Below are 27806 nucleotides of genomic sequence, written 5' to 3'. Positions count from 1 at the left end.
GCTAGTGGGCTGACATTTCACCCATGTGCCTGACTGCCCTGGTGGTGCCAGGTCCTTGCTAGGCGCTGGGGCATGGCCAAGGAGGCAGCTCAGATGGTGCCAGCTCAGGGTGGACATCCTAGTTTGGGACTCCAGGCAGGTCTTCCCTGAAGTTTCTCCCCAGTCACCCCTGCAGGAGTTCAGACTTGCAGGGACAGAAAGAGCTGCTTCTGCTGGCCTGGCCTCAGAAGTGCTGCCAGCACCTGAGACATTCAGCTCTGGGTAGCATGAGGGGGTTTCAGCGTCTGTCCTTGTTAGAGAAGAATCCCATCCAGGAGGCAATAATCCAGCTTTGTCCTGTTGGAATTCCTTCTGTTCTGTTTTCCTCCGCAAAAGAGTAACAATAGCAAACCCTCCTTTGCTGAAGGGATGTGCTGGGGATGGTCCTGCAGGTGGAGGGGAGAGTGTCAGCCCTACAGGATTGGGGAAGGCCTCTTGGACATGGTGATGCTGGGTTTGAGCTGTGAAAGATGAGTAGGGGTCTCTAGACAGACGTGAGGGGCAGACAGGCAGGGAGAATGTTGCAAAGGGAGTAGAAGGAAGAACTGAGGAGTCTAAGGGATTAGAGGTGAGCAGGGAGACCAGGCCAGAGAGGAGTCGAATGATGTCCTGCAGATAATAGGGAGCCGGGAGTTGCCACGGGAAGTGTTGTGGGCGGGTGTGTGAGCTGGACTGTGGACCGGAGGCTGGAGTTACAGCTACAGGGAGGACAAAGTTCTTGAGCTGGAGCTGTGGGGTCACGGAGGTCTCTAGGCCTTTACATTGTGTCTACTTAACTCTCGCAAGCCTGCCTTCATCTCCATGTTGCCATCCCCTTGGGCCCCCAGGTCTCGGCCACCATCATCTCTGGCCTGAAAGACTGTGGCAGCCTCTTCACTGGGCTTCCCTTCCCCACACCACCCACTACCAGTCCATTCCTCATAAAGGAAAAGACATAAAGGGTTTTGAAAACATTGCCATGGCGGGAGGGTGGGGAGGGTATAGCTTAGTGGTAGAGCACATGCTTGGCATGCACAAGATCCTTGGTTCAATCCCCAGTACCTCCATTGAAAGTTAAATAAACTTAATTACTGCCCCCCAAAACAAAACATTGCCATGGTGACCACACCTCCCTGGCTAAGATCCTTCAGTATGAGGCACCCCACTGCCTTTAGCATCAAGACCAAGTTTGATTTCTTGACTTGGCATTCAAGGCCCTTAGCAATCAACCCCCCACTTCCATTATGTGCAGCCTCCTCTCCCTAAAACACGTTTCAGCTGGGCTGGGCTATGTGCAACCTCAGTCACCGCCCCCTCCTTGGCTTTTGTTCCCTCCCACCCCTGGCGCCATCCACTACAGAAATGCCTCCTTAGCCTTTAAGTAGGAGGTCAAAGCCATCAGCTCTGAGTTGCCTTTCCCAATCCTTGCCCTCAGTGCCCTGCTCTTGGTGTTTCTTCAGCTTGTTTCAGCAACCACTAGGCACCTGCTGTGGCAGGTGCTGGGGATGGCAAAATGTCTGGGGCTGGTGACAGCACCTCGGTCAAGGACAGGCAGAGTATTCTTGGCTCCTTCTGCCAGCTGCTACCCCCATCCCCACCCTTTCACCACTCCCTGCACCTGCCCCCTCACCTTCCTCCCACCTGTGCTGGTGACTCACCTGCACACATCAAAACCTATCCTGGGGACTGGCCCAGTGCCAGGCCAGGTGCTGGAGAGACAGCAGCAGTCTCGGTGGCTGCCATTGCCCTCCAGCTCTGAGAAACACACAAGTCCCCTTAACACAGCCTCTGATGGGCCTTCAAGAAGTTACTCTTAAAACAAATACTTCAGTAAGACACGAGGCTCCAGGCAGGATGCTGGGACAAAGGTGAATCCTCAAGGACATCACGTATTGGCAGAGAGAGAGAAGCAGGTTGTGATGGCAACCTCTTTTACAGGGCTTCCTGGGTGCTAGGCCCTGTGTGAGGGGCAACTCTCATGGGATCACATCACACCTCCCAACCCAGTGGTGTAGGCACCACTAGCATCCCCAATTTACAGACAAAGACTCAGAAGCTCAGCAAACAAGTGCCTTGCTGAGTTAGACAGCTGGATTACCCCCTGGCACCAAAAGCCAGGTCTTGTGTCAAGTGTCAAGATTGCTGAGGGAGATCTTGGGCATTCTCTGGTAACAGAAAACAGCCCATGGCTGGAGGACAGTGGCAGCTATAACAACAGAGGAGGGAGCAACCCAAGTTGTGGGGCTGCAGGATGTCAGATGGGGAAGCAAGGAAAAGCCATAGGAGCACAGCACGAGGTGGAGGGTGGATCTGGTGTGGGCTTTTCAGCCCTTGGAAGGTAGGTGGTGGGGGTGCTGAGTCTTGATCATTTCCGGAACTCCCTAGGAGGCACCCAGAGAAAATTAATTGAATTCATGGGGCAGATAGGCAGCCTTGGAAAAGGCTGGTGCAAAGGGGAAAGCAAAAGTTGCTGAGATGTGCACCCTGGATAGGAATCTGGTTTGTAGATTAAGGCGGCAGAGGTAGCAGATTTGGCTCTGTCCACAAGAGGGTGCCCAGCACCAGGCAATGAAACTGCCCTGGGGCGTGGTGGGTGGTTGCTGGTTCTCTGATGCTATTGGGAGGGAGGACGCAGAGGAGGGGATACACTTCAACTCACCACTGTGAAATTCTAGCATCAGAAACAAGCACAGATGGGCAGGAGGAGTTTAGATCAATGCATGTTTGCTCATTCTAAGATTGCATCATCTCAGGCCATTTCTTTTTATACTGAAGAACAGGAGTAAGGTTTCTTGACTGCACCCTTGGTAAAACTTGAAAGGGCTCATTCCTTGCAACCTACCTTCCTAAAGGAACAACTCTTTTCTATTTTTCATCTCCTTGTCTCTCTGTGACGACTCATACAGTAATGCTTCACTCATTTTGATTCATCTAATCTGCTGTTCAATAGATTTATATCAATTTGTAATTTTCAGAATTCTATTTCCGTATTTGCCTAGTTATTTTTAGTCTCCTACTCTTTGCTCTTTTTTTTTTCTTCCCAGCACCACCTTTAGAGGTTTCATGGTTATTTTATATTCTGTATTTGGTAACACTACCTGAGGTCCCAGGGATCTAAATCTTTTTTTTTTTATTGTTCCTGTTGACTTGCTTATAGTGGCTCATTTCCTTGGACATAAACTCGTAACTTTCTTGGACAATTTATACTTGGTTGATATGTAATATTGTGATAGATGTTTTTGATATTTTAATATTCTTCTCTAAAGAATTTGCATTTTTTCTTCTGCCAGACACCAGGAGATACAAGCCTAGAGTCATCTTAATTCCTCAGCCTAAGGGATTCTTTGACCTCTGGAATAATGGGACTCTGAACCTTAGCCCCAGGAGAGAGCAGATATAATAAGAGTAGAGTCTCTGGTCAGTGTTTCTTTCTTCCAGCAGGGCCAGGGAGTTCTCTGCTCAGTTCCCTTTGCAGACGGGTAGACTTCCCCTGCTTGCCTTTTCAGTGAGGCCAAAACCAGTGACCTGGCTCCATGGAGAGGGCCTGGTTTTGTTTATCCATTTTGTACAGGCTCAAAGCCTTGTGTCATAGTCCCCCTAGAGGCAGTTAATCCCTCAGACTCTGACTTCTTGGAACTTCTTTCGCCTCCAAGCAGCAGTTTTCCTCTATTATACTGAACTACACTACCCCTGTGATTACAGCTTTCTTTCTGGCCCTTGGGGATTTCCTACTTTCTCATGTGATCTCAGCAATGCAGTTAAAAGTCCATTCATTAGAATTTTTCCAGCATCCAGGTGTTTTATGATGACGGCAAAATTTTCAGTTTATTTATATAGCAAATGTAACATAGTATTTTACTGTATCATCACTTAAGTCCCTGGGATCTTTTTTCCAGAGCTAAGGCAGATTGCTAACTCGCCTACCAAATAAGCTCTTGTGCTAGACTAACAGTCTTGAGATCCTGTAGTTGCTCTGTGTGGACTGCAGTGTTGCGCAGCTGTTGATAAATACTGGCACTCGGCACCACCTGCATGAAAGGCCATACAGCTAAGCCCCCACCCTGCCTTCTAGGACCAAGGCCGCAGCTGTTCTTCTCCCTACCTGAGGTCTAGTAACCAATCCCTCCCTTTGCACTTTGGCAGTCTGTGAAGCTGATGGTGCCAACAAGCCTCTCGGGCAAGGCTGCTCAGAAGCAGTTCTAGGGCCAAGGCCAGAGATGGGTATTCAGGTAACAAGAGTGAGGCTGAGGCCAGGGCCTTGGGAAGTGAGGCCTCAGGTCATTGGTTAGGAAACTGGACTGACATCCCAAGATTTTACATATACAGGAGCACCCAAGTGTGCCTGCACCAATCTGTTGAGTCACAGGTGGTCAGACCACCTCAGAGCCATGTAAAGTATCACTCGGGTCCTGCTGGAGGCACACGCTGGTGAGCTTTCAGGGAAATCAGTCTGAACATAGTCTTCAAGGACCCAAAAAATGTTCAGTTCTTGAAATCCCACTCTGGAAAATTATCACAAAGAGGTAAATCAGCTAAGGAAGATGCTCACCTTCAGAATGTTAGGGAAAACTTGAAAGCAATCCAAACTGCCCAACAGGAGGTGAAGAGTTAAGAAAATTATGGCTTCAATTAAATCACACAACCACTAAGCAAATAAATGTGAAGGCAACAGTGAACTTACGATTTAACCTTAGTATATAAAGGACATGAGTGAATATTTCCAAGTCTAGGTATTTTAAAAATGTTTAAGGAAATACTTATTAGAAGAAAGTACCTACAGATCCACTACCCTATTTTTCAAAGTTTCTGTAGTTGTATTTTCCTTACTGAAAGATCTCTTAATGGTGAAGAGCTAACAAGGAGTTGGGAGTGTCCTTAAGCTGTTGATGGCACTTGACCGCAGGCCCCTCCCTGGAGGCTGGCTTCCCAGAGGTCCAGCAGCTAGAAACCACCTCCTTAGCAGCACCTCCTGCTTTCACTCCCCTGGGTGCCCTTACATCATAGCAAGAACCACGGGAGCCCCCTCTCACCGAAGATCGAGGAACAAGGCAAGGGGACGCAGAAGCCTGTTGGCAGGACGTGTTACACAAGCCTGTGTATGACCTTCCCTCCCAGTCTCATTCCAGCTTGAGTCAGAAAAGGAATATAGCCTTTTTATTGACTACTTTAAGTAGAACAAACTAAATACATATTTAACAGTTTTGGTTCCTTTATACAGTACATTAAATAAGTTATGCAGAGTTAAGTAACAAAAGTTTCTATCAGAGTAAAATGACAAAGCACAGAGGAACTGACTCTACTGCATCCTGTGGGTGGTTTCACATTCATCATTCCCGTTCAAAAACCAAAAACCACACTTGGAGGCTTAGTTTTGATTTATTTACATTATTGGCTTTTTTTTTTTTAAACGGACGGAGCTTTTGTAGCCTCATCAGGAACTTGGAAAGCTGTGAAAGTAGACAGAAGGCCTCACAGCCAAACAGCACTTTCAACCATTCACCTAATGCTCACTGCCGCTCCTCTCTGCCAACTGTCCCTGCCGGCCACCAGCTGCATATGCCCTATTTGGTATAAGCATCAATGAGTGTACACTGGGCAGTTGCGGGCCTGACCAGATAGGGTAGCAGGGGAAGCTCCATCTCTGGGGCTGTGGGGGCCAAGTGGGGATGCAAGGTCCCCCCTCAGGCCTCCTACCCTTCTCCTGGCTCATGATGGAAAAGGTCGCCTGCACCATCATCTTTGGAATTGAGCACATCAATGCACGTGGGCAAAGAGGCAGGTAGTCAATGTTTTGGTTTCACAAGAACTACAGACACTCAAGAGTTGGAAGGGCCTCATTCAGTAGCTCACCTGGTACCCTGCCCCACTTCGGGCAGGACTCCTCCCGGACAGCTGGCAGCCTGGCCTATGCTGGAACAGTCCAGGTCCCTTGGCTTTTCTTACATTTGGTTCAAACATGCCACCACCCAGTTCTCTGTAAATGATTAAAAAAGAAAAATCTAAGAAAGTTGGCTTGGTCTACTGACCCAGGAGCCTGGAGAAAGCCTCCAAGCTGAGTTCTATTTTAAATGATTTATTCAATCAATAATGCCATCTGCAGTTTCCAGGACAAATGGCTACCTGGTCATCACTGATGCTTTCATCCTGAAGAACTCATGATCATACAATTCCAACTGTGCTGCTGAACCTTCAAACCCACTTGCTGAGATATCGTCTGGAACTACCCAGGACAAGGTCTACGCTTTGCAAGTAGGTGACAGCACTGGGGATCAATTCAACTTTGGGACAAGGCTGTACAAAGTAAAGTGTAGATTTTCTGTCTAGAAGGTGAAGATGCTCACGTTGACACCAAGAAGTGAGGAGCTCCTAGTGGACCAACTGGCCCAGATGTGCAAAGGTCATCCACACTGCAGCCAATGCCAGGCATGGACCCATCCTGGGGAGATGTGTCCTGTCTCCCCAAGTTAGACTCAGATCCGTTGAGAGGCATACATGACTCAGTACTGTTCAAGAGAAGATCCACTCACTCTGTGAGCCCAGGGTCACATGACTGTCTGAGCAGATCTGCTCGAGTTCCATCCTGGGAGCTGCAAGGACACTCCCAAGTGGAGTGCTCACAGCTCATGAGGAGGGCTGCCTACTCCCGAGAAGGTGGAATTAACCTGAGTATTTTCACTGTTGGGTGGAGTCAGGCTTGGTGCAGGCAGTGGGGCCCCAAAGGACAATTGAAGACACAAGGATCCAGCCCTCAAGCTTCCCTCAGAACATTTAAAGACAGCTCCCATGTGGGCCACTTCTGGTCTTCTCTGATTCCTGCAACCATTCCTCACTGGGCAGAGGACAATGATGGCCCATCACTCGTCTGTGTCCCTCAGTGGGTGGTGCTGAGCACTGGCCTCACCCTCCAGATGGTCTCTGACAGGTGGACAGGTACAGGTCACATTTGCTTTTGGTTTCTAGGATAACACCAAAGAGCCTGTAACTGCCCTGACAATACCTTTAGTACCAGCACTAGGTCCTTTTTGTCCCCTCAGACTATAAAGGTTGGTCCTCTAAGCAGTCTGATTATATTATCTAAATTTAACTAGATGAGAGGGGGAAGCTTGTATTTGCACCCTCAACCTGGTAGCTGCAGTAGTATCAGCCGACTCAGGAAACCAAGTGGAGAACCTAGACTCACCCCTGCCCCTTCAGCCTCCCCACCCTACAACAGTATCCCTTCCCCCAATCAGAGAGCTGGTGAATTTTAGAAAAGAGGGAGCTGGAGAAAGGGATTCTTTAGATTTAAACAGGAAGTCTTGGACAGATGCCCTAGCAACCTATGTGTGAAACTGACCAAGTTAATACAGCAGAAGTTTAGAGAAATGAACTACAGTGTGTAACACTGCCTAGATTTTCAGCTTGGCTTCTGGGTAGCTCATGAGCAAAGCGGTTTAGAATAGCATTACAGAAACTCTAAAAATCAAGCTGTCACTGGAACCACAGCCCACAACAGCCAGCTAGGACCTGCACACTAAACCTAAACCTTAACGGCAGAAGTTGATATTGAGCCTTGATGAATAGCAATTGGTTGGTTTTAGCTTTTTATTCCAACCAGAAAAAAACCTGAGCCACTCTGGCTAGTCCTGTGGCCACTGAAGACCTAGAGAACATGCCTAGGTGTTCCTCCAACTTGCCAGTGAAAAAGGGAGCTGAGGATAGACCCAGTGGATACCACGAGACACCCTCTTGCTGCAACAGATTTATAGGCTCTGTGACCTCTCACGGCACATCCCACATGTCAGGGAAATGTAGGCAACTCCTGCCTGGGGTACTGATTTCATTCCTGTTAGGACACCCCAACTGCTGCAGCTTGAGTTTCACAATAAAGTAACTATTCTGTTATCCTTTCTCTTGGGGATACCTTACTTTATGCAATGGAAATCCAGGTATTTTAAAGTGTCTTGTTTCTTTTAAGAGAGAAAATCCTTGGGTAAGGTAAATTAGGAACTTAAAGTTCTTAAAGTAAGATACACCTATATTTAAGGACAATGCTACCTAAGCTGATACCTTACTGACAGCTTTCAATTCACTCTGGTCAATGCATGTTAAATGGCCATCTAAAGCTGAGCTCTCAAGGGCCTGAAGGAGCAGGGCCAACCAACTTATACCAACCAATTCCTTGGAGCAAAAGGGGTGCTGGAGGCTTGGAGATAGAGATGGGGAGAGTCAGGGACCCTGGGCTCCCAACAAAACCGGACTAGCAGGGAAGAATATGTACTGCACTTCCTAACATTTTGAGCGGTGTATAGGTGATGTCCATCTTCATGGAGAGCCAAGTAAGCAGTTGGAAACTCCCTGAAGACAGGAAGAAAACTTGGTCAGGCTCTCAAGTGGTTGTCACGTTTCACAGAACTTTTCTTAGCTCAGAGAAGGTAGGTATCAATAAAACAGGAGAAGGGAAACTGAGACTGTATGCCCAATAATAAACTGACAGAGGACATATAACGACAAGTCTGAAGAATTCTTTCAGGTCCAGGAAGGCTGTTCAGAAGTGACCAGGCATTGACTGTAGAGGCAAGTCGCAGCCACACCACACCACACCCTATGGTCAACTGTGGCTTCAGAGGTGCCAGAGACCACGGGAAGAAGATCCACACAGTGATCTGGACATGTGTGGTCTGAAATAAAGGACACAGAAAAAGACGACTGTGCAAAGAGCCAAGCGGTGACAAAAGGTTCTGCATTTCCAAAAGATGATCCATTCGATAATTTGACGATACTAGTTTGGCCAACATGCTCAGAGAGAACAGACTATCCACAACTGAATTGCATTCTCCCTCAGACCAATCCATGCGCCGAAAACTATTTTCTGCATAAGCAAAATAAAGTAAGAGAGAAAAAAAATGGGTCCCAAATTAAAATAGCCAGCCAGGTTGGGAAATCTTATCCAAAATGATCTGTGATGCTTGGTAGAAGTTTTATTTTTTATTATGGGTGCTTTTACTGAAATGTTGACTTCTTTCCTGTGGTTTCTGAGAATCCTAAGTCTGAACAGCAGGGTTGAGGAAGGAGTCCTGAGTGCTGCGTTTTGCCTGCCCAAGTCCCCTTGGGACCAATCAGTGGCACCTGCTGAGGGTGGAAATGGGACTCAACGAGCTGTTCAGGGGCAAGAGGAGCCACTCTCTGTGAGAGGGAGGCCTCCACCATCGGAGGATGGGGAGTAGGAGACAGTGCATGAGGCGAGCTGCCTCCAGCCTGGCTGGGCACATTCCACAGTCTGTCACCTCATGAGGCAGGGAGGGGAGCTGGTGGTCTATACTCAAAAGTGGCTGGCCATGCCAACTTCAGTTGGGAGAGGAACAAACCAAGAAGCCACGGAGGAGGCAGCTCCAGCCAGCTGTCTGTATGCACATGAATTCTCCCAAGGACACAGACGGGAAGCTGGGGCAAGCACACAGGAGAAGCTGGGGAGCAGTGTTTGCTGGGCTTGAAGTCTTCCTGCCTCTACTTCACTCCTTGGTGATGACCCAACAGCTACTTGCACTGGTTTAAACAGCCAGCCTCCATGCAGTGTTCTGTTGTGCTGTGAGGTCATCAGGGGAAGTGAGGCTGGGACTCAGAGTCCGTTTGTGTCGATGGCTGTCACAGAGGCAGGTGTTGAGGAGCGCGAGGTGGTTGCCGAGGTCTTGTCCAGGGCTGGGCTTGGTACGCTGCAGTCGGCGGACCGGGCTGAGGAGCCCCTCCCTCCCGGAAGCAGGGGCCGGCTCTGGCCGTGGGGGCTCTGGCCCTGTAGGTTCTGGCCACAGAGTCGGTGGTGCCGCTCCCAGTCCTTATGCTGGCAGAAGGAGCCGCAGTATCGTGCAATATTGCAGCCACTGCAGGTCTCGCTGGCTTTGCGGCCACAGTTCCAGCAGTTCTGCAAGACACAAGCAATGGTCAGGTGCTTGGATCTTGAGGGGCAGGCCTGTCACCACCTGTCAGTGAGGGGAGAGTGTGGGCTTTGGAGCTACCCAGACCCATGTTTTTCCGGCCTCTACTGCTATCCGCTTTCTGAGTTTCCCTCACCTGTACTACAGGAAAACTACCCAGGCTGACGGGATGGAGAGATGAGGGTTTTGTGAAGACGTGGGCACAGCATCACTGCAGGGCAGGCGTAAGTCCCACTTCCCGCAGAAGGAACCAAACTCATGTTGTGACTCCTATTTTAATCCTCAGTGACCAAACCAAATTCTGTCCCAGAGCTGCCTCATCATAGCTATCTATTCCAAGACACACAGGTGTTCAGATGTTGTCTTTCTTGCCCTTCCCAGTGGAGAAATTATCTTGATTGTGTTCACTGACAACACCTCATCTTTAAAAAAGTTACCTGCCAGGGAACTGGGGTGGGTGAACAGGAGTGTGGGAAGCTGTGCTACTTCCTCAATGCTCATTCTCCTTTCAGCGATGGGTCTCCCTGGAGGTGGGCTGGGGACCATGAGAATACTTCTGGCTTGCTTACAGGAGCCCCCTGCAACACCTCAGAACCCAGGGCCTCTCCCAGAGGGAAGCTGCCAGCTCCTCCTCGTGGCACTCTCCTCCCTGTAGGCTCCTGCGAGGACTTCACTAGTGATGCCTGAGTGTTCTGCCTGAGGTCTCCACGACCCACTTACGGCAGTGGTGAAGTGAAGCTATCAGGAAAACAAGGGTTTCTTCTTAGGTGTCAGGAAGGACCTAATCAGCCAGCTACCCCATCCCCCACAAGTTCTGCAGAATGACGAAGCCAGTCACGAGGTCATGGCCTGACCCTCAGGGAAGAAAGACCCCGTTCCCCAGTGAAATCAGGATACTTGCTCAAGTGTAAAACAACAGACAACAAGCTCTGAAAAGGACCCTGGGGTCACCTAACCCACTCTTGCATTGTATGGATGGGACAGAGGACCAGCAGGCAGGGGCTTGCCTGAGGTTATAAAATGATCATGCGGCTATGCAAAGCCTGGAACCGGGACCTCCTGCCTCTCCCATACCCAGTGTACAAGTTAGTTTCAAAGAGCATTAGAAAGGCCTGCAGATTCCCTTCTAACACAACAGATTTCTCAGGAAATACACTCTAGGGACTGCCCCAACCCTGCCAACACCAACTCTGGAGGACCAAAATAGCAGGCTGAAGTAATTCTTAGGATCTTTATAGATCCTCAAGTAAACTGCATTCCAGAGAATTTCATACTCTGGAGTCTGATAGGCTGACTGCAAACAATGCTTTGGCAGAACATTATTGCTTGTGGATAAGAACTCAGTTGCCTTCATGGGGCTGGTGTGGAAACATAGGCAGCTGAACGGGAGAACCTCTCCTCCCCTGCAAGAACATCTCAAACCAAGGCAGAGTATTAAACCACTGGTATTTTCACCCTGGCTACGGTTACATTTAAAATACTTATTTCATGATTAATGTGATACAATAAAACAAGATAAACAGCCTCCCACAGAGGCAAGATCATAGAAATGCAGGAACAATGTGGCTAGGGTCAGAGAAACCAGGGTGAAAAGGACACTTTACATTTCCTGGGAACTATCGCAAACCCCCCTGACCTTACTGTAAACCTGGCCCCAAGGAGAAATGATTACCATCTTATAATCAACTGGGAGCCCATTACATTTGCCAAGAAGTCCAGGCTGGGGAGAGAAGGTGCCCTGTGGCAGAACTGAGACCTCTCACTTCATCCCTCCGCCTGAGGCATTCCAGAGGAGATGGCTGTTCTGCAAGAGCAGGAGCTGCCACAGCTTACAGAGGTATGTTGTTAATGTAACAACATCTTTTCCGTCTGCACGGCACACTGAGCTTCTACAACCGTTATCTAACCACATGGTCCTAAAAAGTGAGATGCCAGCAGGACAGAGGCTGCTACACACCCACTGTACAGAGACAGGAGACTGACTCACGAAGGGTGCCAGCATGAGGGGCAGCTGGCACTAGCACTCAGGATCTCCAATCTCCACTCCTGGGCTCCTTCTGCTATACAAACCACCTCTCACAGGATGAATGAAAAACTCTAGGGATACCTCTAGATGTCAAACAGAACTTTCTGGATGAAATGGAGGGAAACTAGCCCTCTTGGTTCAAAACAAACTTACCCAGAGCTTAGGCCCTGCTATCCCTCCCCTGTTGTGGAAGGAAAGTTTGCCGGAATGGATGCTGGTGTGTGCCTCACTTGCAGGCCACATTGTGCACTGTTTAAAATTCCAGCTCCTTTCAAGCACAGTGCAATAAATGGAGAGCTGGGATTTAAACCAGTCCAGATCCAGAACTCATGCTCTTAGTCAAAATGTTACATTCTTTCTTTGGAGAAAGGCATAAAGATAAACATAGACAAAAGGTAGGTGAATATGGACAAACGTAGATATTGATACGGATGGCTACAGATAAATAAATACACATAACACAAAAAATAGGAGGAGAGAAGGAAAGGGGAGAGTTAAAGGAACTATTTTCTCACAATTCAGCGTGGGAGTGCTACAGTAAGGAATTTTTCTACATCCTCTGTGATGTGGAAAAATTATATGATACTTAGGCATTTTCATCTTCACATTACTATGCTTAACACTACTATATTGAAAGACATCATTTAAAGAGAATGAGAAAACAAAATTTCTGTCATTTAAAAAACCAACAAAAAAAAACCCCTTAGTTCTTTATAACTTCAAAAGAATATCCCAAACAGTAGATGGGATCTACCTACTTATAGAAACAAGCTTGTTTCCAGGCTTAAAGTTTGTCTTAAAGCTGAAAAATAACCAAAATGAAAGTTAAAGGAAAAATTTCATTACATTCAAAAGGACTGTTATGTTTTTGTCATGTGCCTTTTCTTTTCAGTTCATTCATTTTTGTCCTTATCATGGTACAAGAGTGTCCTGTACAGAAGCATCACCGAGTCTGGGGCCCTAGTCAGTCTGGCAGGACTGCCCAGGCAGTCACTTCAGCCCCTAAAAGAACTATCCTGTTTATAAACAGATCAGATGCTGGAGGACCCTGCATCTCTTTTCTCCTGCACTCTGGCTTCAGTGATGTGGGATTATGTCAGTTAAATTCCCTGAGCCACAGTTTCCTCATTTGTAACGCTGGAATCCAATAATACCTACCTCATAGGGTCACTGTGAGGATCACAAAGACAATACACACACCTAGCTCTGTATCTGGCATACAGTAAGCCCACTCAGGCAATGGTCATCATTATCCTGCCAATCCACAAACTGTCTTTAGGGTGAGTTTTCAAAACTTAAACCAATATAATGAGTCAATATATACATAAGAATATAACATAATAATCGAGAAACAAACCTCTATGGTACCAAAAAAAAATTACAATCATCTAGTTCGAGAGCAGACTGTTGGGTCTTCTTGCCTAGCACTTAAGAAAGCACTGGGCTTGGTCACTCCAGCTGCCCCAGCCCCAGCCCCAGCCCCCAGGCTAACAGTGCTCTGACCTCTGTCGACTCTTCCTGCTCGTTTATGACGAGGAAGGCATCCTCTGCGGCCTGCCGTTTAACGTCCGCTATGGTCTGCTCCATCCGAGCTCTCTCTGTTGCAATCACTTCAAAGGCTTTTTGCTCTGCCTCAGCAACAGCTTTCTGTACTTCTGACATGGCCTGAATTTTCACCTTATTCACAGCTTCTTCTAGAAGAAAGTGACAGTAAAATCAACTGGCCGAGAAATTTTTTCCCTCCCACTCCACATCATTTCAAAGGGACAGAGGTGAAACAAGATGACTTTTCTAAAAATACACAGGGATGAACTTCTGATATAAGCATTCACTTTCATTCTTATCCTCACTTTTCATTCATGCAACCACCTGCTGGGTATGTAGATGGAGGTAGGCACTGTGCTAGGGGCTGAGGAGGCCTCAGTGACTAAGATGTAGTCCATAACTATGATCAAATACAAAGGTTGCTTAGGTGCCATGATACATGGTACAAATGACCAGGAGGCAGTTAGGTAGGTAGGACTGAACTCAGTAGAAAAACATGGGCTGAAGATACAAATTTGGGCAGGCTGATAGGAGCCCTAGGATTCCAGTGCCCTGTCCAGTCATCATTACCCCACTTAGTTCCTGATCAGTTCCTCCCATCACCACCATCCTGCTTGGTGTCCACAGGATATACACTCCAAATGACACATGCTATGCATTTGAGCCTCAGTCCTAAGTCCCAGTGTGAATGACCTCCCCTCCTGAGTCCACAAGACTGGACAACCCAGAAGCTCAAGGAAACTCCCTTATTGCTTGGCTCTTGCACACAGCCTAGGCTCAAAGGAGGTCTAAATACAGTGTTCTAGGCCGCAAACCTAGAACTTTCCATTCTATCATTCCAGCCTCACCCCAAAGGCCAAAGATGATGCCAAGCTGACTGGACACTGAACTCCAGGCTTCCCTTACTCTTGGTGTCCACACAGGCCTACTGTGGCCCACCACCGCTACCCTTCATAGACTTCTTTTTAGTCACCAAGTAGGTGTTGAGTGTCTCTTATTGAGCCAACATAAAAATGCTCCAAAGTACATTTTATCCTTTCAGTTTAAGGATGAATCAATTAAGAATCACAATTTGGAAAACTACATTGCTGAATGTCATCTAAGGTCACAGACGGCAATGCAGCAGAGCAACGACTCAAATTTAGCTGGCCCACGCCGAAATCTGGCTCTTAATCATAGTTAACCAAAGGCTCTCTCTCAAGTAGAAAGTCACCAGTTATCAAGGAGACCTTGCGCATGGTAATTTTTCACTCCACTTTTACAATTACTATCTTCATCTCTCACAGTTCTACTCTACTTCTTGGTAATATAATATATATTTCCCCATTTCCAATTGTAAAGATTTTTCCAAGCTCTATGTAGTTTTCCAAATTATTTTTAATGGTAAGATAATATTCTGCTGTGGTGTCACGCTAAATTCATATCACCATTCATGGATATCTGAGCACTTCCCAGGTTGCCTCTCCCTTGCCCCAAGAAGACACTAAAACAGTGTCTTTTTACATATTGTTGCTTCTTTATAATTTGTGTTCCTAAATCTGGATCATTTCCTTTTAAAAGGAAAAATTCAAAAGCATGCAAGTGAGAAATGATTTCAAGAATTTCCACGCATTCACTGTTGGTAACATTTAATAATATAAATCTGATGAATTAGTGTCATTATTAACAGGGTGCTGTAAAATTGTGTCAATAATTATGTGTTAAAGACTTTGGGGGCTAATTGGTCAGGATTTCATTGCCTCAGTGAGAATAAACATTCTGCAGTATGGTTATTTGTATTTCTCATAATTTGTTCATATCTTTTGTCCATTTGATTGTATTATGGTCTTGATGCTCTTGAAAGACTCTTTATGAATGACAGGTCTTAACTTTTTTGTAGAAGAAAATTTTATCTTAGGAATAAGAAAACCAAAAACTGTATTGGACTACAAAAACTTCACTGAGAAAGGGAGGCAAGAAGGAAAAGAAGGTTAGTATTTGGATAAGGGTAATGCTGGGGATATGAGGTTAGTTTAATCCCTTATCTTACCATGACAGGCAGTTCCTACCCTCCCTTATTCTTGTAGAAGATGAGACCCACTAAGTAGAGTCCTGATGAAGGCAGAGACAGCAAAGGTGAAGGGAAGAGCAGAGGGACCCAAGAGCAGAATGAACCACATGTGGTAGTGTGAGAACACACAGAAGGCAGAAATGAATTAAGCTATATGCCCAGAAACAGGGCATATAAACAAGTAAGGAAGAGCCAGTTACTTAATGCCTCCCATTAGGAAGGGGATGAAAAGGACTAGATTATAGGGAGTCATTCCAAATTCTTGATCTGCAAAGTAACATGACTGGCAGACCAGAAGTTGGGACAAGCTGGAGGGGGAGAGGCAGGAGCTAGAGCTCTTTAAGGAGGAAATTAAGAAAAAACCACCTCTCCCCCAAATATGTGCTCTATGCTCACATAAATCAGTGAGCACATGTGACCTATAAGCAGACAGACACATACCAGTTTTTTTCCAAAACTCCACAGGTACATATCCCGTTCCTGGCCGACTGTTGAATTCTCGCTGAGAATCTACAGAAGAGAGAGAAATAGCATAGGGTCAGAAGCTGTCTATAATTAGCATGTTTTAGTTTTAAGAAAAATTCATCACATATTTAATTCACCATTTAGAAAGGTTCAACCATATACATTCATTAAGTGCAAAAAAAAATTCTGACAAGGGATAAAATCAGATTATAAAATAGTATACTTAATTTTTAGATGCTCAGCATTGCTAATCATCAGAGAAATGTGAATCAAAACCACAATGAGATATCACTTCACACCTGTGAGAATGTTTCTCATCAAAAAGACCACAAATAACAAAGGTCAGTGAGGATTAGAGAAAAGGGAACCCTTGTACACTGCTGGTGGGAATGTAAATTGGTGCAGCCACTGTGGAAAACAGTATGGAGGTTCCTCAAAAGACTAAAACTTGAACTACCATGATCCAGCAGTTCCACATCTGGGTATAATATCCAAAGAAAATGAATACATTAATTCAAAAAGATACATGTACTCTATTATGGCTTTTTTTGTACTCCATTGTTAACAGTAGCATTATTATAATACAATCCTCATTACAATACAGTTGCCAAGATAGGGAAGCAACCTAAATGTCTGTTAATAGATGAATGGATAAAGATGTGGTGCGCACGCGCACACACACGGGTATTACTCAGCCATAAACAATGAAATTTTGCTGTTTGCAACATGGATGGACTTGGAGGATATTAATGCTTAGTGAAATAAATCAGACAAAGACAAATAACCTGTGTTATCATTTATATATGGAATATAAAAAATACAACAAAAGAGTGACTATAACCAAAAAGAAACAGAGTCACAGATACAGATAACAAACTAGTGGTTTGTACCAATGGGGAGAGGATGGCAGGGGGGCAGGGGGATGGGGCAAGATGGGGGCAGAGGATTAAGAGGTATAAACTACTATGTATAAAATAATCTACAAGAATATCTTGTACAGCACAGGGAATATAGCCAGTATTTTTTAATGACTAAATAGAGTATGACTTTTCTTTTTACTTATCCCTCTGTGTCCTTTCTCCCCTCTATGAACATGAATATATTTTTAAAGTGCTTCCTAAAATATAAATATATAAATGTAACAATAGATATTTCTGTGTATATATGTGTATGTGATGTGTCTATATCCAATTTAACTGTATCCATCATGCACATGTCTCTGGCACCTGCTCTGTAGATAGGCCATAGAATATGGCTTTTGCTTCTTGGCAACTCTGAATCCTTATAGGTGATTTAAGGGAGTTTCCTTTAAAATGTTTATAAACTTAAAATAAAAAAAAAAGCAGCTAGAAAATAGTCTGATCTGGAACAGTGTACCCCAAATAGGTATCCCTGGGTGTTGCTGGTAAAAGCATGGGATGGAGGGTGACTTATATATGTCTATTGTGATTGTAAGATACAATATTTTATAAGAGACATTTTCATTGCTTTAAAAAGTATGAAAACTAATTAAGGTAATTTGAGTTTGGTTTTTTTAACTTTTGTATTTTTTTTATAAGTCAGTTCCAGCAGACTTACTTATTTCCTTGTGCTTTGTTGAGGATAATCTGAAAAGTAGATTTTATGCTCTGAACACTCATCAACCCAAAGTGCAAAGAGGAACCAGAGGAACAGCCAGTGTGGCAAGGGAGGCCAGCCTGGCATGAAATGTTTGTCAGAGGAACTTTAAATGAGGAAAACCTGTAAGAAAGAGTTTGAATGTGCAGATAAGCTGTCATTAGTGTTAAATGACAGAAGAAACACTTGTTTACTTATGGACGTGGGGAAGCCATGACCAACAAGGAAAAGCCACTTTACTTCAGTTATCAAATTTGTACCTGCCCAGTCCTCAGTATTTTATTTCTCTGACAGATATAAGAGGGGTGCGGTGGGGGATGCAAATGACCCTAAAGGAGCTTCTCAGCTTACTCAGGACATGCTTGGAAACTAGAGACATTTTCATGGTATTTCCAGAAGTCAATTTTTTTTCAGCTCGTTTACTAAGGAAATATAGTTTCAGAGGCTACTGTAACCAAAGGTCAGACAGAGAATGCAAACAAATGGATCAGAAATGGGGAACCAATGGTATTATGGTTCTGTAGGAGAGTGCTTTAGCTTTTAGAAGAAATAGAATGAAGCATTTAAAGATGAGTATCATGATGGTTTAGGGGGACTGTACCTATCTACCCACCTATAAAGAGATAAAGCAAATGTGGTAAAATGTGAATAACTGGTGAATCTAGCTACAGGGCGCACGAGTGTTCACTGCGCTATTCTTTTAGTATTTCTGTGTTTCAAAAACTTCAAAGCAAAACATTGGGAAAAATTATCTTTAAGTACTGGTATAGAAAACTCCTTAAGAACATACTAATTTGCTAATAAAGTGAGTCTAGGAAAGTAGGAGATAAAAAATGAAGTGGGGACAAGATTTTCACAATTTACATGTTTCTGTGATGCTTGACATTTTTACAATGCAGTTTTTTAATTTAAAATTCCATTTAAAGAATAAAGAAATTAAAATAGCCAGCATAATGAAGTAGATCTAACATTACCAATACTAAAAAACATTGTAAAGCTATAATAGAGGGGAGGGTATAGCTCAAGTGGTAGAGTGCATGCTTAGCATGCACGAGGCCCTGGGTTCAATCCCCAGTACCTTCTCTAAAAAAATAAATAAATAAACCTAATTACTTCCCCTCCAAAAAATAAAATTAAATAAATTTAAAAAATAAAGCTATAATAATTAAAAGTTTGATATTATATTGGGAAGTAGTATGACATAATAGCTAAGAGTGCTGGTTCTGGAACAGAATACCCTACTTGCAATCTTGACTTAATAGCTGTAGGATCACTTTGGCCAAGTTTTAACTTATTTAAGCCTCTGTTTGCCATCTGTAAATGAATCTAATGTTAGTTCCTATATCTCAACAGGCAGTTTTGAAAACACATGTAGAAGGCTTCAGTTAGCACTGGCTGGAACATAGTTAAGAGCCCATATAAACTATAACTAAAAGTGGTAACTAATATTGTCAGAAGAAAATAGACTAAAGCAATTAACAAAATGTAACATCTGATAATTATTTCATTTTAATAGATAAAGAATGGGTATCAACTGATGGTAGGAAGAAAACCATTTGGAGAATTTTAAGTTAGATAGCTAACATGCAAACAGACAAAACTTGAATAGAATATAGATAAAATTTATTGTACCTGAGGTGGGAATCAAGGTCACGGAAAAACCATAAAGAAAATGATAGATTTGACCCCATTAAGTATTAGCTATTCCATCCATCAAAATAAACCAAGATAAAGTGAACAAAGATGCCTGTATCCACAACTGATTAATTTTACAGCTAAGGCTATATCCTAAAGGAAAAATCCTTATATACAAAGATTTAAAACACTGCATTATTCACTGGAAAACAAAAAACAAGCAAAAAATCTTAATGTTCAAGAACAGAAATGGCTTAAGGAAATTACAGCATATTTGTATGGTGGAATTACTGTAGAGTCATTAAAATTATGTTTATAAAATCTTTAATGATGTGAGAAACATGCTTAATATGAAGTTATGTTTTCAAAGAAATCCATACAAAGTTTTAATAAAGAATTCTCAGACATATTTCAAAACTCTTCAGTGTGGGATGAACCAGTAAATATGTTTCTGTATTTTCTACAAGGAGCCATACAGTTTGACTGTTTTCCAAAAAAGAAAAAACAAAAAGATACCTACCTCATGAAGTTGCTCTGAGGATTAAATGATAATGTACAAAGGAATAGTTCTCAACTCTGGGAGGCGAGGGCCCACCTCAGACAAATTAAATCATTACGTCTGAAGGTGGGGCCCGGGCATCAGGAGTTTTCCAAAGATTCTTAGATGGGTTCTAACGGCCATCCAGGGCTAATCACTGAAGAAAAGCATCTGGCTTAGAACCCAGTGTTCATGGCTAAGTTCTCCTAAACCACATTAGGAGCATCACCTCTCTGTAGGGCATATATATTTTCTGTTGTAACAATAGTAAAGTGTCCTTTTAAGCTGATTCTTTCGGTATTTGTACATCTTGATTTTTCAGTCGCAGGCATTACAGATTAGCCATTTCAGTAGAAATAATTTCCTTCTCTTTTAACCTTCTCCCACCTCACCACAGACACATTCACAGTTCCTTCCCCTAAACAGAGATATACTCAAATTCTGTCATATCAGTAGTACAATACTCAATGTAAATGCTAATCACAGCTGAGTCATGTGGTTCATATTCTAAGAATCTTTTTACCTTCCTGAACAAGTTTTTGTTTTTCTTTGAGCTAATAATTGCCTTGTTTATTCATGTGCTAAGTTTCTTACGTAATTATTTCTAATTCAGTCTCAAACTCTCCTCCTGTTGTGTAAGTATTTTATAAATTTCCTTTTCTTGAAGAAATCTCCAGCAAGCTTCTGGGCTATTCCAGCCTGAACTGTCCCACTACTGTTTGGGACCCTCCCAAACACCCCAGGGATTCCTGTCTTCTGTTTCTCAGTTGGATCCTGTTTTATTAATTCCAGGTCTCTCCACTTAATTTTTTACTTCTCTGTGCTGGGGAATAGCCTACCCAATTGTGGCAGACATCATGATAAAGGGTAAGTGGAAGCTGTTTTTTTTTGTTTTTTTTTTTTTTAATTGTGGGCTATTACTCTAACATTGTTTTAGTTGCATACAGAATTCTGGGTTAAAATAACTTTCCTTTAGTTGTCTTCTAACTTTCAACGATGCTAACTGGCAGTCTGTTTCTTCCATTGTGCCGTTTACTTGAGAGACTGGTTTAAGCTGGAATACTGTCTTTCAGTTCTGGATTAATTTAAAAAATTATTTCAATAACTATTTAATTTTCTCCTTCTGGTCACTGTTTCTGAAACTCATGATTTGGATACATGAGTTTGATGGATCCTCTAGTTTTCTTATCATTTTCTCCCTATGGATATTAACAACATATTTTTGAGGTTTTCTTTTCTCTGAGAAGCTGCTGTTAACCCCCATTTCTGTATATTTATTGTGGTCTCCACCTTTATTAGAGGTGGAGTCTAGTTTGGTCATACTAATGCAGGCCACTAAAAAGCTCCATGAAAGCCCTTGATTATGAGCTTAATTATACGCAGTTTTCCCAAACCTGCCTGATTATTGGACTCATAAAACATATATATTCAGATTCCTGGGTCCCTGAATTATAACCTCTAGGGAAAGGTGTGGAATGTGTATATCTAATAAATACTCAGGTGACTCCCATTCTCAGGAAAAACTGGGAAAAACTGATAGCTGAGTGAATTTCTTCCCTTAAAAAAAAAACTTTAATTGCAAAATATTAGATGCTAACAAGTTTATAAATAATATTAATGTACATTATAACGAAAATTATAAAGTGAACACCCATAAACCTCCAGATTAAGAAAGAGAACACTTCTCCACACAAAAACTACTAGAGCTGATTGAAGAATTCAGCAAGGTAGCAGGTTACAAAATTAACGTTCAAAAATCAGTTGCATTTCTTTACACAAATGATGAATCAACAGAAAAAGAAAGTAAAGAAACAATCCCCTTTAAAATAGCACCCAAAGTAATAAAATATCTGGGAATAAATCTAACCAAGGAGGTGAAAGAATTATACACAGAAAACTATAAACCACTGATGAAGGAAATTAAAGAAGACTTTAAAAAATGGAAAGATATTCCATGCTCTTGGATTGGAAGAATCAATATTGTTAAAATGGTCACACTGCCCAAAGCAATCTACAGATTTAATGCAATCCCTATCAAATTACCCAGGACATATTTCACAGAACTAGAACAAATCATAATAAAATTTATATGCAACCATCAAAGACCCAGAATTGCCAAAGCATTACTGAAGAGAAAGAAAGAGGCTGGAGAAATAACTCTCCCAGACTTCAGACAATACTATAGAGCTACAGTCATCAAGACAGCATGGTATTGGTACAAAAACAGACATATAGACCAATGGAACAGAATAGAGAGCCCAGAAATGAACCCACAAATTTTTGGTCAACTAATCTTCGACAACGGAGGCAAGAATATACAATGGAATAAAGACAGTCTCTTCAGCAAATGGTGTTGGGAAAACTGGACAGCAGCATGTAAAACAATGAAGCTAGAACACTCCCTTACCCCATATACAAAAATCAACTCAAAATGGATCAAAGACTTAAACATAAGACAAGATACAATAAACCTCCTAGAGGAAAACATAGGCAAAACATTATCTGACATACATTTCAAAAATTTTCTCCTAGAAGAAATAAAAGCAAGAATAAACAAATGGGACCTAATGAAACTTACAAGCTTCTGCACAGCAAAGGAAACCAGAAATAAAACAAGAAGACAACCTAAAGAATGGGAGAAAATTTTTGCAAATGAAACTGACAAAGGCTTGATCTCCACAATATACAAGCAGCTCATACGACTTAATAAGAAAAAAACAAACAACCCAATCCAAAAATGGGCAAAAGACCTAAACAAGCAATTCTCCAAGGAAGACATACAAATGATCAAAAGGCACATGAAAAAATGCTCAATATCACTAATTATCAGAGAAATGCAAATCAAAACTACAATGAGGTATCACCTCACACCAGTCAGAATGGCCGTCATTCAAAAATCCACAAATGACAAATGCTGGAGAGGCTGTGGAGAAAGGGGAACCCTCCTACACTGCTGGTGGGAATGCAGTTTGGTGCAGCCACTATGGAAAACAGTGTGGAGATTCCTCAAAAGACTAGGAATAGACTTACCGTATGACCCAGGAATCCCACTCCTGGGCTTGCATCCAGAAGGAACCCTACTTCAGGATGACACCTGCACCCCAGTGTTCATAGCAGCACTATTTACAATAGCCAAAACATGGAAACAGCCTAAATGTCCATCAACAGGTGACTGGATAAAGAAGATGTGGTATATTTATACAATGGAATACTACTCAGCCATAAAAACCGACAACATAATGCCATTTGCAGCAACATGGATGCTCCTGGAGAATGTCATTCTAAGTGAAGTAAGCCAGAAAGAGAAAGAAAAATACCATATGAGATCGCTCATATGTGGAATCTAAAAAACAAAAACAAACAAACAAAAACAAAGCATAAATACAGGACAGAAATAGACTCATAGACAGAGAATACAGACTTGTGGTTGCCAGGGGGGTGGAGGGTGGGAAGGGATAGACTGGGATTTCAAAATTGTAGAATAGATAAACAAGATTACACTGTATAGCACAGAGAAATATACACAAAATGTTATGATAACTCACAGAGAAAAAAATGTGACAATGAGTGTGTATATGTCCATGAATGACTGAAAAATTGTGCTGAACACTGGATTTTGACACAACATTGTAAAATGATTATAAATCAATAAAAAATGTTAAAAAAAAAAAAAAAAGAAAGAAAGAGAACACTTTTAGCAAGCTGAAATCCCCAAGAGGTAAGTAGTGGTAAGCCACACTAATGTTTACATGATGCCAGCCAGACTGTCCCAAGAGCCAATAAAGATTAGAGCTCAGTCTGCACTCTACTTCATCTACATCTTCCGTGCCACACCTCCAGAGAAACCATTCCCCTGGATTCTAATGATAATCATCTCCTTGTTTTTCCTTATGATTTTCACACTTATTTATGCATCCTCATTTAAAATACCAAAATACATCCCTCTTAGGCAGCCCTGAACAAAACTGGTTCCTGAAAATATTGTGAATCACACATTTTCAGAGGGAACCTATATCCCATTATTTTAAATGGGAAAAGTAATAATGTCATCCAAAGTCTATTCAATTTCTTGCCAAATCACCAAAATACATAAATACTAAATACTTAAATAACAATCCACCAGGGGTTTCTACATAATCTCAAACATTTAAAACACTAATTATCTAACTATTTAAAAGTCACTGGTGAGTATGTTTGTGTGCTATGCCCCAAAACACTGCCCAGTATAGGACAGCACTACTCAAAGTGCTGGTCTGCAAACTCTTACTAGCCCATGAAGCGATAAAGAGCTTATGCAGAATGCATGCAAAACAATTATGTCTCTCAATACACTGCTTAGTGTAGCAGACTCTTCCCACAGCAATGCAAACGGTGCCCAATACATCCCGGTGCAAGCTCCTCATATCATCACAGACCAGTAACAAGTAGTTTTTGGAGTAGTTTTGGTCCACAGTTTTGAGTAGCACACTTGTTTAGGATATTAATTATGATTTCCTTCTACACTGCATGTAAAAAACATATTATAAAAGAAACAGTGACATAAAAATACTAAATATGTATAATATGCATAAATAAAGATACTAAAAGATACTACCTGAGTCAGACAGACTGAGTGCCCTAAGAAACCTCAGAGAAGGAAACTGGGATCCATGAAGAGGCACACCTAGAGTGATGATGTAATTTACCATCCCAACTGTCCTCATTTTTGAGAGTGAGAGAGGTGCTGGTAATAGTTATGACAGGATAATAGGCTAGTCATCCTAGCTAAACCCTCAATGCAAAGCAACGTTTAAACAACACCAGCAAGACCTGTAGTCCTGGTTGGAGAAGAGCCAACTCATAGCCACAGCTTGCTCTGCACTCCACACCACCTCACCAGCATGCTAGCAAAGCTTTGATGGAAGGTATGTGATTTGGGTGGTGAACTTTGGGTAAGTTTCTGTGAGTCATAAGAGCGAGTATTTGTGAAGGTGAGGGATACCTGTGAATTAGTCTTAAGGTTCTTATGAAAGGAATTAAACTACAACTATAAGTAGTCCCTAATGTCCTGCTGTGCTAGGCATCCCACACAATGTTGCTAATCTATGGCTGCCTCAAGAGTCACTTCTCTGGGTGGGGTGCGGGAGTGGGACCCCTTGGTTACCAATGTCTTTGCCTCAAATTTTTGGGTAGTCTTTTTGAGACTAATGGCTGTCTTCTGTGGAACATACTAGGTCTGTCATAAGAAGAGATTCATTCTGCATGGTGAAAACTGGGAGCTTAAAGTGGGTGGGTGGGGAAAGAGTCTGATCACAGGTGGCCCCTCATTCAGCTGTGCCTTTGGATAGGGCACCTTTTCAGTTACTAGGTGAATGTCACGGAACATTTTTGGAGGATTAGCTGTGGTGTTCTGGATGTTTCCTGGCTTGAGAGAACAGTTGTTCATCTCTCTGCTGCTTTAGGGTGGGAAAACCCAGGTACAGGTAAAACTTTTTGTAGAAGGCCTCCAGGCAGAGTTTAATAAATGATATTTTTTCTGGATGGGGAGTGGGGAAAAGAGGAGAGAAGCTGAGGTAAACATTTGCAGGGCTACTGTGAGGAATGAATGCAGTGTACATGAGACTACCCGGTACATTCAGTCAGGCTGAATTTAACAACCAAACACTCTCTGATTACACAGTTGAAAAACAGAATGACAAGAGCTCTCATTCTACATAAGGAAGACACTTTCTTGAACATGTCAGATACAATGTTCTTGACATGTTTCATCATTTAGTCTTCATAATTCCCTGGGTCTTTCTAACTCCACAATCTAGCACCATCTTCCTTTGAAGTAAAATAGAAAAAGTCTCCCTTGACATCTTAAGTGAGACTTCCCCCTTACCATTGCTGAGAGAATCTGCGCTTCCAGGACTGTGCTGCCTGGACACCAGCTCACTCCCTGTTTTCCTCATCTCTGTGTTTTCATTATATCGTCGTTTCCAGTAGTTGAGTTCTTCACGATCTGATTCCTGACAGCGCCGTAGGACTGCCATGGAGCGCCTTGTTTTCTCTACCATTTCCATAATGCAGTTCAGGGCCTGGACCAGGTAGGAAGTCAGGCAGAGACATGGGATGAGGATATTCACACAATCAACATTGAAAATCAAGGACAGGTAAACAAAATATAAATAATAAAGGTTTATGAATCTGACAGATTTAGCAATACTAAGTTCATACTTGAAAGCCTTTCACACTGCTTCTCGTTAAATATATACACATAATTTTTTAAGTTTCAAAATAATACCCTTTGGATTCTTCATGGTTGAGGCAGCCAGCCTCATTATAATATAGCTCTTTAAAGACTATGTGAAACCACATTATATCTCTGCCTAAACATCTGATAAAGCTGAAGATTTATAAAAGAATGCAATCAGAGAAATTATGTTCAGAACAACATTACTCAGAAATGAAAAGTTATTGTATGCATATTTCAAGCAGGTACTCTATCTTCTCTTCCCTTTTTAGTGAGAGGGGAGATTCTCTCTTCCAATGGGGCAGAGAACTTGGGTTTACATTCTGTACCAGTGTACTAATTCTCACTGGCATTTGGAGAAGCTCCATCTATTTAACACTTCCTATATACTAGGCCGTGTGATAAGCATTACAGCCCTCCTGTGAATTCAAATAATATAGCATTTTTTTGAAAAGGTAAAAATAGCTTAAAACATTTAATTTCTAAATAAATCAAACTGTTAATAGTAGTAGTCACAAAATATGGTTAATACAGAAACCTACATTTACGTCTTTAAAAAAATATAAATTGTATTTTACCTCAAAACACAAATTAACTCATTTAAAGAATCTGCAGCGGTCAAAATCATGAATTTTAAACAACTTCAGAATAAAATAACCTTAAATACTTTATACTGCCTTATATCTAAAAATTGCATTTTTTAAGATATAAAAATTAAGACTAAAAATGATAAAGCAACTTGCCCATTGCACAGAGGTAGTAAGTGGCAAAGCTGGGACCTAAAATTCATAAACCTGTATTTTTAATTATTGTACTACATGGCTTCACTTGGTTATGACCTGAAGTGATCATCCCACCACAAAGATTTGGGATTTATTACTCTTAGCTCCCTAGCTGTGGGAGTAGTAGATAAGTCAGCTTTTATTGCAAAGACATGTAGCTCTGGTTAAGTTCACTTCAAGCATACAGATTCTTACAATCAGTAATACTAAGAACTATAAGTAATCAATAGTTAGGAAAATTATACACTATAAGATTCTTACATGATCAAGATGTTTCCATTCATCAGCCCATTCCCTTTCTGTCAAACGGTGGTCCACCAACTCATCCTGATAGCCTCCATTTAGACCTATTAGAAATTAGATTAAATTTGAAGACAGAGGGAATACAGTAAACAGAATTCTACCAAGTAAACACACATTCATACTAGCTATGCGCACACTACTAAGGCAATGATTCAAAATGACATAAAACCACAAAATGACATACATCAACAAGAAATCACTACTCAAAATATATTAAAAACTCCTACAAATCAATTATGAAAGACACACAACCCAAAAGAAAAACAGGTAAGAGAAATAAACAGGTAAGTCACAGACAAAAAAGTATATATGATCCACAAACATGAATACTCAAACTTATAAACAGTTATACAGTATAAGTGAAATCTTCACTAAGATAGCATTTCACATCTATATATTGGAAAAAATTTAATTGTAAATCACACAAAAGGTTGGCAAGGCTGTGGCACAATGCAAATGCTTAACCACTGCAAATAGAGCAGGTACTGTCCGAGACATGGAAACAACTCAGTATTACCAAAATACTATTTGTGCACAGTTTTGATATACATTATTGGAATCTGCATAAATACAATGACTGTATGAATCAAGGGTATGCTGAATTATCCACTATTTTGAAAAATTATGTCACATATGGCAACACTATCCATAGTAACACATCATTAATGTAACACATCTGTTATCAGTCTGAATTCATTCAGG

General features: G+C 42.3%; 1 protein-coding gene across 3 annotated transcripts in view; it reads right to left on the bottom strand.

Annotated features, from left to right (window-relative positions):
* Window positions 1–5157: 5157 nt before the first annotated feature.
* CBFA2T2 (CBFA2/RUNX1 partner transcriptional co-repressor 2) overlaps window positions 5158–27806 on the bottom strand; it is a 130773-nt gene continuing 108124 nt past the window's right edge. For 2 of the 3 annotated variants that reach the window (XM_032462117.1, XM_032462119.1), the window contains 5 exons: window positions 27063–27148; window positions 25669–25864; window positions 15992–16060; window positions 13459–13649; window positions 5158–9916 (listed from right to left, as the gene is read on the bottom strand). In XM_032462117.1, coding sequence (XP_032318008.1) covers window positions 9617–9916; window positions 13459–13649; window positions 15992–16060; window positions 25669–25864; window positions 27063–27148 — 842 coding nt within the window. In that variant the 3' untranslated portion in view covers window positions 5158–9616. The remainder of the gene's footprint in view (window positions 9917–13458; window positions 13650–15991; window positions 16061–25668; window positions 25865–27062; window positions 27149–27806) is intronic. The other variant, XM_032462118.1, reaches the window with a different exon arrangement.

This window comes from Camelus ferus, chromosome 19 (assembly GCF_009834535.1).
Source record: "Camelus ferus isolate YT-003-E chromosome 19, BCGSAC_Cfer_1.0, whole genome shotgun sequence".
Classification (NCBI taxonomy): domain Eukaryota; kingdom Metazoa; phylum Chordata; class Mammalia; order Artiodactyla; family Camelidae; genus Camelus; species Camelus ferus.
Note: the sequence above shows the minus strand (reverse complement) of the source record. Positions and strands in the feature narration are given on the sequence as shown.